Here is a 13,438-nt window from a genome sequence, read left to right as displayed (position 1 = left end):
GTACATCGAGCGAATGTATAATACATAAATATATATGAACGTGTGTATGTATGTGTGAGTATGTGTATAAACTTTTCCCATCAGGGTGAGAGAATTGCAGACAAAACACTAAATTTCTTTTCAACTGTTATTAGCCAATTTTTAAATACAACTGGAGCATTATCGAAATGACAGAGATAAAGAAGAAAAATTGAATGCAACATAACACAGCAAAAGACACCTACTTATTTCTAAGTATCACAATTATTCAAATGTACATATAATACAGATATTTTTACAATTTGCATTAATTTCTGCATCTTTCGAAATTTGTTGATCGCTCGTGTTCATCGCGCGGCTGAAATTCGCATTCTTTAATCTCATGTATAACGCATATAAATATATAATTAAAATTTTGAGATTAAAATAATTAAAATCATACATTTTTATCAAATATGAGCGAAATATTGCTTGACAATGAAAGGATATAGAAGGAAAAGGAATATTTTCCTCTAATATACATATCACAAAATATTAGAGAAAAATTATTTAAGCTAATCATAGTCTTCTCTTTTTGTTGTGGGTGCAAAAAGTCAACACAATGCTCCTAATAATTTTTTTTGAAAATTAATATTTATTACAACGCAAACCTGTGAAAATACTCATGGTGTATTTATATTTTTTTTAATATTTATGACACATGCTTTCAGCAGAAAATGCTTGTCCATTTACTTTCGCACTGTTCTCTGCTAATACTGCTCTCATCAGTATCCAGTAACTAAACAAGATTACTCATCCTGTGTATAATTCCAAAATTGCGCTTAAATAAAGATAAATCTGTCAGAAAAAAAACTCTCTCAACGAATTTGTCATCACGAATAAAAAGAGAATTCAATTCGTCAAGAGTATTTTCTTCTTCGTGATACGAATTTCGCCGCACGCCTATGTACATTAAAGTGTAGGAACGCTTCCTTTGAGGTAGCGTATCTCTAATACGAGATATATCATTTATTTGTGATTTGATATTCGTTGCACAAACACTGATTGAATACCGTGTCACAAATTACCGCCATACAAGATTTAACAAATTGATCACTCCATATATCTATATATCTAATTAATATTTGTGTAAAACTTTATTGTATATGAAATTCCTTTTTCTTTCTTTCTCGTTGCAGCTTCCATGCGTAATCGAATAAAAAGGAAAATAGTTTTCGAATTTTTTTTTAATTTTTCAATTTTGTTGATAAGTAAAAATTATAATTTTTAAACGATCGCTTTTTTTACACATAAACGGAGTGTAACATAATTTTATCATAATCATAAATTAACAATTTAAAAAGGCGTATTACATTGCTGCATGACATCACTTCATACAAAAAATTTTTAATGATTTATGTTACATTATAATAAAATGTTTACATAACTATAATTCGCAACAATAATTGTTCTTATATCAATTTTTTAGACATTTGTATAACGATTTACAAATACAAACGAATAGATTAAAATCAAAATTAAATAAAATGATTAACTATAAGGAAACTGCACAATTAGAATATCAAGAGTTCTGATTATAACATCCGAAAAGAAGATGAAATTATTTACATTCAGGACACTTGTGATAAAAAAGAATACATGCTAACGTTCCATAACGTACTCTTCAATTATTTTCATTTTTTTCATTATCATTATTATTTAAACGAAGATTCACTCGAAATATCCCAGATATTATCAAATATGTGTGTATATATACACACTAATAATATATTAAAATCTAAATTTTATAACTGAACGTGATTTAAAATATTTTCAATTGATTAATTATTGCATAACGTCGTTCATCTTAAATTTGTATGCTTATCGCATTTCTTGGCAATGTGATCCATATGATATATGTACGGCTACAATAATTTAAAAATAAGCAGATGACAATAAGAGCCAAAGATCACAGCAAGCACGACGCCAAACATTCTCTATTTTTGATCAAATCGGCGATTTTCTTAAAAAATCGTCGTTTTTATCTAAATTAAATTATTATAAATCGATTGTATCTTCGTTTAATTGTCCATTTTACTTGTTCTAGGCATTCAGTTAAATGCGTCGTGTACGGCAATTTAATTCAAATTTAACAGGCGCTAGTTTTTATATAAGTAATACAAGAGTATATATATATATATTGACAAATGTATATATTGGCGTTTTGCTTATAAATATAACATAAAATAACATTTACGTGCGTGTATGTATATATAAAATATATAATATATAAGCACATGTATAAAAGAAATAGAAGAGAGAAAAACTATTTAATATGTTGAATTTTTCTTATATGAGACACTAATCAGATGTCTTTCCACATATTCCTCTTCTCTTTCTATGTATATCATTATATATAAAATTATTTACAATTTAATTTAATCATAATCTGTGAAACATTCGTAATTGAAAAAAAGTTTCGTACAATTCGCGATTTTCTTGGGTCGCAAACACCAGGTACTCTCGTATCATACACACTGGCCGGAAAATTTTGTATATCATCATTCAATTGATATCTGTTATTGCCATTCTGAAAAACGTCCTATCATAGTGAAACAATTACGTCGTTCGGAATCGTCGCATGTGCTTAAAATATATAATAACGAGAGAGCAAAATAATAAATCGCAGTTGCAATATACGCTCTAGAAAGTAGCTCTTTCGACTCTAAGATAAATCTACGAAATCTTACTTTTACGTTAAACGAAATATAAGTAGATCATGAAATCATATTTACTCTAATGAATAAAACTAGTTGAGCGCGTGAAAGCTCTTTCAAAGAAATTGGCAAAGGAACTTTCAACCTTTTATTACAATATCGCATAGTTTAATGCGGAAATGATTAAAAAAAGAAAATGATAATAAATAAACTGTCGTACACAACGCATTAATTTTTAACAAACAAATGCCCGCGAATCGATCATTAACATAACGCGGGATAAACATGTGCTCGCTCATTTATAAAAATATCAGCAAAAATACAACGATTTCATCAATAGTTTATCTCATCAGTAGTTTATCGTCAATTATTCGCTACTTACGATTTACGTATCTAAATTATGTATATATACACTGTAAATGTATAAATAAATAAATAAATAATTTATTTATTTATTTATAAATTATTTATTTATTTATTTATACTTACAAATCGCGATATCTTGCCTACAGATATATTTCTCTATAAATCACATACGCAATTTGGGCCATTCTCACATTTTTACATACATACATTTTAATCGTTCGTATTTGTAAATAGTAGAACCCTTGTTATGGCTACTGTTTTTTTTTGTATCAATCTTGATTATAAAATCGTTTCTCGCAAGTCACTATACACTCATAAAAATGCGCGCATTTTTTCACATTGCTGGATATATATGTAACGTTGTGCAACATTAATTTTCGTATCTACGATATTTGGATGGCACCGTAGGATTTTTAGCTCAACGCTTAATGGTCGTTATAGTGTTTTGATTTTGCACTTGTAAAAAGATTATCTTTAAATCCTAAAAATTAGCCCGTAGAAGAGCGTATCAAAGATAACATATTGAAGCAATGACTTATTTATGAGAATTTATACATTCTTTCTTTCTAAACGTTTAAATAAATCTTGCTTATAATTAGAAAGACGCTGTAAAAATCCTGCGCAAAATTGTATCGTCTTGTTGAAGAAATTAATAAATAATTTACGAAATTCCATTATTATTTTTTTCTGTCTAATATTTCGCTAAACTAAATCTAAGTCCTGCTATCGTTGGAGTGGAGTCTTATACACACGCACCTGCACACATTTTCCTTTTTTACTTTAATTTTTATGCACTACATACTATACCTTCTTTTTTATTTCGCTCTCTCTTCGAAATTTTCGGCGGACACTACTAAACGGAAGCAGCGATTAGAACCAAGCGAGTCTCAGACTTTGGTTTCAATGCTTCCGAGATCCTGTTGTCGGTCATCAATCTTGTCGTTGTTCGATTTCATAAATTGGAAGACCATCGTCGAAGCGATGATTTCTGCCTTCGAACACCTATGTTTTTTTCATCAGTAGAGATAAGTCTTCCACCAGCCAGTCTCGTTCTTCTCCTCAAGATACCTGTGAGTATATCGCTCTGTACTCTAGCGTTTCGGAACATCTGTGTGACTTGATTCTGGCTCCATTTTCGGCGCTTTTTCATTCTACCGGTTGCTCTTCTCCTTCCTTTTTTCACACTTGTGCGTGTACTTTGTTTCACTAGTCATGTAACAAATCGATATTCGGTCTAGATGACGAGCAGTCATCAATCGTTGTTCATGTCCTTCAACTCAGTGTACGCGATACGCTTCCGGTACAGATTGCTACCGCTCGACAATCCCTGTTTCTTGTTCGGCATCGTCGATGGACCAGGCACGTAATAATGTCGTCTCTTGTACATAACCATCCTGCGAAAAAAGAAACGGATTAAACAACGTATTAAATTTTTTCCCCTATAAATTATGAATCTCTATGAATCTAAATAGATTTTAATTCGCAAATCTTTAAGTTTCCTCACTCAAGAGACTCGAATATCAGATTTACATTTTGCCAAATAATATCCTTTGCATGATAAAATGCTTAATATGTATTGTAATATAATTAGAGTTTTTGATCTTTAAATAAAAAGACTTAAGACATAATATTGCGACGGATAATTCAACTATTTGCGCTGTTTCGATAATTCTGTGATTATTATAAGATCTATAATTATAGCGAAAATATCAAGATTTCTTCATCGAAGCATTAAATTAATTCGCTCTGATAAGGGACACGCTTATCAAAGGACTCCGAAAATTCGGATCCAAAAATTCAGATTATTCAATATATACGGTACCTAAGATACGGTTTAAGTGACGATGTATCATCAATATCTTGCATTCACAAATAAACTTCATGTCCACTGTTTAAATATCTTTACATACATTTTTCTTTTTCAATAAAAATATATCTGCACACACAAAGAATTTGTTTGAGATACAAAACTTTAAATTTTAAAAGATCAAAATTTTATTCGTATTTCAAATGGCACTGTGTCTTAAAGTTTATCTCATGTTATATCAATCTTTCACACGTTTCTTGCCTGCAGGAGATATTTTATTTCAACAAATTTATTGCAATCAGAAAAAATTACAATTTCTTTTCTCTCCTCAATTCTTTTTTCTTTCTTATTTGTTGAATCAAGTGTGTTTCTTCTCTCACTTCTTTTCACCAGTACATTTTTGTAATTCTATTTAACTTATATTTTTATCAATGATATATGAATTTCTTGTACTGAATTACCGCGTTATATCAATACGATTACAGACTAATCCTTGAACGCGATCTAATGTAGGCAGGAATTTGCGCAAAAAGCCTGAATGGCAAATGCAGTCACGCCTTCATCACGTGTATATTCATTGGCGGCCATTCGTTTCCTCCTCTTTCTCTCAGCACCACCACGTGTGTTGGTAATTGTACCTTCACACAAGAATACTGATAGATACAAGTAGCTAGTAGCTTCATCACATCTATCGCGATAACGTCGTAATATAGTGCAACAGTGCATCGTAATATGCAGTGATATGCATCAGGGTTGCCTAAAATATGCGTTACTGAAGGCAAGAAAGTGCATTTTGTGAGTTCAAAATTTTATAAAAACAAATTAATCTGAGAAATATATTTAGTTGTATCAAAAATCTTAATACTAGCATTAAATTACTATCATTAAATTACTAAACGTTTCTCTCATCTATAGCTATTTTAAATGAGAGAAGTAATAAAAAATATCGATAGCGTGTGAAATGATTTATATAATTTATATTTCAAATTTCTGAATAAAAGTTTTGTCGGATTTTTTTATTAGATACAAACAAATTTTTACATAAACTTTTATATTTTTAAACATTCGAAGTTCTTTTCGGATTAAACTTTTGCTTTTAAAAGGAAGGCCTTTAAAGTCCCCTTTCGAACTACTTTCGAAGTACGCATCTTTTGGGTCACCCTGTACACTCTCATCATAGACTTGACTATTATCTGTGTAATTACTATTAACGGTAGACTAGGTACCCATCGAAGGCGTCTCGCTGCGCGCGAAAAGTTCCACTTGCATAGCGCAATGGAATGATAATTATCGCAACAACAAAGGCTTTAATGTCATCTATTGAATTCTTGATATCCTTGCAAAATTAACAATACATTCATATGCAAATGTTTCAAAATATATCTGTCTTTTGCAACAACGAATGTCTTTCTAATTTTTTCATTGTTACGTCTCATCCTTGAGAAGTATTTTAAGGAGTATTATTCACACATATTGGAATTAAATATGTATCGGAATAAACAGAAAAAATCACGAGATTTAAGAATTGACAAATTACATTTAATTTCTTATCATTTAATATCACGTACTGAGATTGGAGAAAATATATTTTATCATTTTAAGAAATTTATTTTGTTAAATGTAAGTGAAATTATTTTTTTATTTTTTAATCAATCCTTGACAGATCCAGTTATATTGTGCATAGACGCGGACTTACCAAATTCAAGACAGAATGAAGAAATGTGTTTTTTATCCAACCTAGTATTTCTGAAGTGCTTTTTTTTAAATAAGTTCAAAAGTATTACGCGCAAAAAATAACATGGCTACATGCAATGCTAATATATCACAGGATGATTTACGTGGAGACACACACATTCGATTTCTTTATTTTATTAAGTTATCATACAAGGAAGTGTGTGGATTTGTGGATGCAAGGAGCATGCGTATAATACACTCGCATTCGTATAAATAGATTACGAAAAGAAAACATGTAACGTATTCGTTTAAAATAATTATTTTTGTGTTGTGTCAAATCACGGATTAGAAAAAATCATGCATTATCTTACACGGCAAGAGATAGACGCGATACTTGTAAATACCTACGCATGCGTTATTACATCTTGATTGATATAATTAAAAAAAGAACGTGCGATATACGCGTCTTCTAAGATAAATATATAAAATAATCGGCGATTAATGTTGTGCTTAATAATAAGTGATAAATAAGTTAATTGTAAAATTGTACTGATATTTAAACGCATGTAATATTACGTATTGGTATTATGTCTTGTATAGCTTCACTTGAATAAAAACTGTTCTCTAAATAAATATATTATATATAATAATAAATCCTTCCTTTTTCAAAAATATATCTTTCTGATTTTTATGCGCTTTATTATTCGTTAGAATCTATTCAATAGATTCGATGAGTGTGGACATAGTAATTCGCGAGATCATAATTCTAACATATTTCGCGATAATATTTATTACAAAGGGAATGATTGTTGCAAATGGACACTGAAGAGAGGATTATAAAATATAGAGGCAACAATTCGCGAATTGAAAGTAAACTATCTGTCATCATTACAAACTGTTAACCATTGCCCATGACGGCTGCGTTTCGTCCATTATCCACTGCAATCTCATGTTTTCCTCAATTCAACGCTCCGTCTTATCCGCTCATTCAAGTTATATTTAAGGCACCCTTCGCGAGAGCGACGAAAATTAGAGAAGTAATTTTGGCGACGCTCAACCTTCACATTACCTCGCCATAGCGATTCATAAAAATAAGATAGCTACACGCTGTACGCAAACTGACTAGATGAGTCCACTCTTCTTCCGAGAAGAGAGAGAGAGAGCGGAATCTTTTTTCATTACATCGTTTATTTGTAACTTCTAGTCCTGTCGAAATTCTTACCTTAAACTTTCTCGTATTGCGCCTTTTTATATCTTTCCTCTTCTCTTTCAAGGAACCTTTCTCCGACTGTCTCCGGAATATTTCGGAGATGTCGATATTTGCTTATTACATATTTTATATGTGCGACATAATAATTTATCTAATAATACTAATATAGTAATTACTGGCTAATCTCAGAATAAAATACTCGCTAATAATATATGTTGGGAAAGACTCTAAATTCAAGAAATTGCCTATAACATTTCCAAAATTTTAAACAGAAAAACAAAGGATAAACTCCTGCAATGGAAGGATACAATAGAACGTAGTTCGACCAGCGAAATAGTTCGTTAAATAATCACAGAATATCCCTCGTAACAGCGCATATCTGATGGAACAATTAAGTAATAGACGAATGTCTAGCGATAATGAATCTTGCCTGCGTTATCCGTCAGCAAGAGAGAAGGGTCACGATATATATATATTCCTATAAATAATATAACGACATAATTTCAGCTAGCTAAGAAGGCACATATTTGCAAGTATGTTTAAGCATACTAACGATATAGTCTCAGAGATAATAATCTCAGAAAAAAATCGATATTACGTACTTTGAACATGCATATTTTTTTATAAAGATTATAAATATGTCAAATGGAATAGTATAAAGTGTATATTATATAAAATTTAAGCAATTAGTAAGTACGATATATCGACAATATATCGCGAGTAAGCAAACAATAAAAATTCGTGTCCCTTCTGAAGTAATACTTAAATGCAATATTATCGTTAAAAAATATATATATATATATATATATATATATATATATATATACTCTGTGATTTATAAAATAATCTTTGGAAGCACGTATGTGTTGTGGCAAGAGAGTAAAAATGACGCGAAATTTCCTCGCGCATACTCGGAATGTCTTACAATAATATTCGTAAGAAGAATAGTGCCTGCACTTGTATCTATTTGGTCCCTTTACCCGTAACGCGATCTTTCTTTATCGATCGATCGGTTATTGAGTCTTATAAATCGAATGAATCGAGGAAAAAAGGGTAAAAATATTATTTAGATCAACTTGTCATTTTCTTCGCGACTGCAAGTATTTACTATCACCTATATCGATCTCTCTATTTTTTCAAATTTTATCCTAGCCAATTTAGATCACGTGCATATCTGAAACAAAAAGCAAAAGAAGACATTCTTTTAATATATGTATCACATATACATTAATTAATTAATTAAAAAAATCAATATTTGACATAACTTTATCATTTTTGTAATGAAAAAGAGCTTCAGTTTTCAAGTCTTGTTTATTCATGTGAAATATTTTTTTCCTATGACACACTCACCTCACCCTATAAATCCTGCTGCTAACGATATGATGAGAGCTAGAAGCCCGGTCAGCATTTGACCAGCCGTTGAAATGACCTGTGGTGGCGCCGCGTTCTCGACCACGACGTAGGGCGTGAAGTAATCCTCCGCGGTCAACCTGTCACCATACTTATCCAGCAAAATCATAACGACCCCGTTCGACCAGCCGAAACCAAGCTGTACTTCGTACTCACCTCCACCACCGTGCCCTCCGGAGACGGTCGCGTCGTACTGTAAACAGAATTCAAGTTTTCCCCATTTTAGAAATTCCCCCCTCTGAAGAAAAACTCATACAAAACAAATTTTTTTTTTCTTCCATATGATTCTATTCTGATGTGACAATTTTTTTAAATGTATTATATAAAGAAAAGAAAGAAAGAGAGAGAGAGAGAGGACAAGAAGAAGAAGAATTACGCAAGACATTTTTCAGTCTTATTTTCTTTTCATCTGAGAAATTACCTTTTCGTACATGCTGTGCGTTTCGTTGAAAGCCTTATAGTTACTGTGGACCCATCTCTGACTAATCTCGTAGGCCAGTCTCTGTGCCCATGGATCGCCCGTGCTGTTCAACGACATGATGAAGAAATATTGAAGAGGCGGCCAAGCGTTAGGATAGTCCCATTGTTCGCCAGAGTGTTCTAGGGTTGTCGGGATTCCACCCATATTCACCATGATCTGATTCTTTTCAAGGTACTTGAGCACTTTCGATACATATTCCGCTCTCTTCGAGGTATCGTAACAATCCGTCCAGAACGGTAGGATGTTGGTAGGATAGAAGTAATCCCGCTTAATGTCGTTGAGGATATCGTAGTCCAACCAGGCACCTACCTCCTCATGCCACAACACCATCCCAATCGCCTCCTTCCACTTGTTCGCTATGTTGTCGTAATACGCGGCCTTTGTCTCGTTACCCATTTGACGATTGTACTGTGCTAGCAGCACGGCATTTCGATATATTATAGCGTTTAAATCGACTGGAATTATCGATCTGGCCTTGAGATTCGTTAGGTTGCCTGAAATTCGTGTCTCATCAGCCGAATTTTCTTTCAAATCGTTCTTTTTTCCGTACGAGTTTTCGTTACATACAAGTAAGAAATTTATAAATGAAAAAGATTAGAACTTTTAATATATCAAGCTGCATTTCTGAGATGGAATTGAGCAAGGTAGGGCAATCTAAATATTACAAAACAATACGATCTGACAATCCTTGAATTGCAACACTTGATTTTGTAAAAAATGGATTTTAGAGTATCGATGCCTCGAGCAAGGCTTTCACTTAGGAAACAAGACAGAGAGCCTTGACGGCGCGCGCAGATCTCATTGAAGATACTGCTGTTTAATGTGGAATAATTGTGGAATACATAGCACAATAATGGCTATACTGTACGTAGACGTACGTGCATATATCTATGTAATATATTATTATAACTTTGATTTAAGATATAAAAAAATTATGACAAACAAGACTGCGTTTTAGTTTCTTTTAGCGTGACTTTATATCGAATGATCATTTTTTTTTTAAAACTATATGTAAAAAATTCAGTTCAGTTAACGTACACAGTTTTTTCTTCTTTTAAATAAAAAATGGCTTTTACAATTAACGCGGTACGTCATCTTTTGTCATTATGCCTTATCCAGCTATTAAATATTATTTTAATTGTACGGGTAACTATGTATGTAATATTGTGCCCAACGTCGCTCACCCAGAAAGACTTCCATTTTTATCGCGCGGAAAGTAATTAAGGAATGATAATTACCCTTGTTGGTACCCTCGTGTACGAACCATCGACTGGAAAAATCCCATCCGGACTCGGCCGCCGTTTTCAATTCCGAATAATAATTGTCCTTCTCTTCGGTGGTCCGAAAACTTTCACTCGTCAAATAGTCCTCCCTGACCATCAAGTTGCGAAATTAAAAGACCGAAAAGTCAAAACTGAGTCGAAGTTAAGAATGATTTAATCATTCTCCTTTAGAATTTCTCTACAAGTGTCTTGTAATAAAATCGGAAATTATTCAAGGTGCAATTATTTTACGCAATGTACAAAAATTAATATTTACAAGAATTCGACATGAATAAAGAGAAAAAGAGAGGGAGAGTCCGCCCGTTACATCTGAATTTTTCAAAATAATATTCTAAATTTCGCTTCGACTCTAGATGATTAGCTTTTCGCAGATATCGCGATACTTACTTATAAGATTCTGGTCGAGGACCTGACGACTCCTCAAAATATCTAGCGAGTGTGTAATTAATCCCATCTATTTCGACATCAACGGTTCTATTTGTCATCCAGAAATCGAACTCCTTCTCCAACAACCAGAGATTCTCCTTCAACCAATCATTGTCGTGGGTGACTTTTAGATATTCGTCGGCCATAGGAATCAACAACGGCGGATGCGAACGCATCATATAGTAGACTCTGCCGCCATTCGGTATAAAGCCTATCCTGTCTACTACTGACACGAAATTATTCAACATGCCCTTGACGGTGTCGTGCATTTCAGACAGCAACAGGCCTTTTATAATCCAGTACGAGTCCCAGTAGTAGAACTCGCGGAATCGGCCGCCAGGCACAATCACGGGATTCGGCACGTAGATGATCGAATAGAGGTCCTCATTGTCCTTTACATCCTTCCGCATCTTTCTGCCCAGATCTTTCCAGATGTGATTGAGAGAGGATCCGAACTTTCGTAGCTCGTCATCCTCGATATTTTGAAGAAACTTGGGGTTCTCCTTCCAATCGCTCGGATCCCAGTGCTCAAACTCGAAACCAGGCGGTTCGAACGTATCATTGATGAATTTTTCTATCTGATCTTTGGTCGGCGCGTTGTTTACATTCTTCATAAAGGATCGGAATGACGCCAGTGTCTCGTTCGCCGACCGTTTCATTTTCATGTCGACGAAATGCTTGGAGTCCTTGTACACGGCAGCCATCTGTATCGTGTGCAGCAACTCGCCGTGGCAGTATATCTCACTGGAAAGGCATGGTATATGGCTACTTTTGACGAGATCCTTGTGACCGTATGAGACCGTTCGCGCAACGATGGCCTCTCGTTGACCGAATCGGTCGCGGTATTAATGTGAATCGATCCAATAGGATGAACTTTGCATCAAGGTAAAAAGAATACCTTACGTGAAAAGGGGAGAAACTTAATAAAGTGATTACAAACACGTAAATTTATGCAAATCCATGATAATTTATGATAACGAGTGACGATAAAAATCTCACCAAAAAATACATACTTTCTTAAATTTCATAAATTTTAAATCTCATTATTAACTAGATAGTCTTTTTACTATTGTAGTGCAAAGTCAATCCTTGTAAGGAAGTCTAATTTAATACCACGAAATTGCGACATAAGTGAAGAAACAATGTTTTTCAACTATGCGCAGTTTTCGCGATTGATAGACATCTAAATCAATGTTTTGACTTCCAATTAAGTCAGAGATATTTTAGATTTTTAATTATGCGTCGTCTTCATGGAAGCATAATTTTTTGTAAGAATAAAACAGCTAATCTCTAATTGCAGTTACAAAAGAAGCTATAGCCCCTGATTGTGAGATAAAATTATTTATTCTCACACGCAACTCGTTGATACTTTGATAAAAAAAAAGAAGAACCGGGAAACACATGAAAAAAATTACACGTGCTTGTGCTTAATAGTAGCAAAATTCCAATCTTGTAATTACATTGTTTTATTTTTTTTCCTGCACATTGTAACGTGTCTGCAAAAGTATTCTGATTCCGGATGCATCTCGTATCAAGCCGAAGAAGCATTAGATCAGAGCTCATAAAAAGAACGGTATTCATCAACGGCGTTCGTTTGAACGGATCATTCAACGGACAAGCGCGTAATCATGTAACTCAACAACAAGTATAATTAGGTCTTGCAAAAATAAATATTCCTCTATCGCAATAATTGAAATCATAAAAGCGTGTAGAGTTATGAATTTCACGAATTTCAAACATCTCGACATACAAATTTCTTTCTGTTCCGGTTTCGTGAAGATTGTATCCCTCGATCTCGCACGCGAGATTGCCAAACGTGACATCGCGAGTTCGCGGCGTAAATCGGTCACACACGACTGGCCTCCGTACGTGAGAAATCGTGCGACTTCTGATTCCCTCTGGCCGACCTTGATACGAAAATTCTGCGTATTCTCGATGCATCATTTCGACGCGCGCGCGCGCGATCGGTCATATCTCGATTGTCTCTCTCGGAAGGATGGAATATTCGCATTGTTCCGCCGATACAAAATTCCGCGTTCGCGTGATGGAATGCGCGAGACGGCCGCGATTATCCTCGCGAAATGTGCCGCGCCTCATTATCATCGC

At 33.6% G+C, this 13,438-nt stretch overlaps 1 protein-coding gene across 6 annotated transcripts in view; it reads right to left on the bottom strand.

The window, feature by feature from the left end:
• Window positions 1-3,736: 3,736 nt before the first annotated feature.
• Window positions 3,737-13,438, bottom strand: part of LOC105259343 (trehalase) — a 40,435-nt gene continuing 30,733 nt past the window's right edge. For 5 of the 6 annotated variants that reach the window (XM_011271232.3, XM_025410576.1, XM_025410579.1 and 2 more), the window contains 5 exons: window positions 11,294-12,076; window positions 10,862-10,995; window positions 9,564-10,117; window positions 9,088-9,335; window positions 3,737-4,435 (listed from right to left, as the gene is read on the bottom strand). In XM_011271232.3, the coding sequence (XP_011269534.1) occupies window positions 4,294-4,435; window positions 9,088-9,335; window positions 9,564-10,117; window positions 10,862-10,995; window positions 11,294-12,076 (1,861 nt within the window). In that variant the 3' untranslated portion in view covers window positions 3,737-4,293. Of the gene's footprint in view, window positions 4,436-8,814; window positions 8,907-9,082; window positions 9,336-9,563; window positions 10,118-10,861; window positions 10,996-11,293; window positions 12,077-13,438 lie in introns of those variants that run through there. The other variant, XM_011271244.3, reaches the window with a different exon arrangement.

The sequence above is a fragment of the Camponotus floridanus genome, unplaced genomic scaffold (assembly GCF_003227725.1).
Source record: "Camponotus floridanus strain SB8 unplaced genomic scaffold, Cflo_v7.5 scaffold102, whole genome shotgun sequence".
NCBI classification, from domain to species: Eukaryota; Metazoa; Arthropoda; class Insecta; order Hymenoptera; family Formicidae; genus Camponotus; species Camponotus floridanus.
This window is presented reverse-complemented; position numbering and strand designations above follow the sequence as displayed.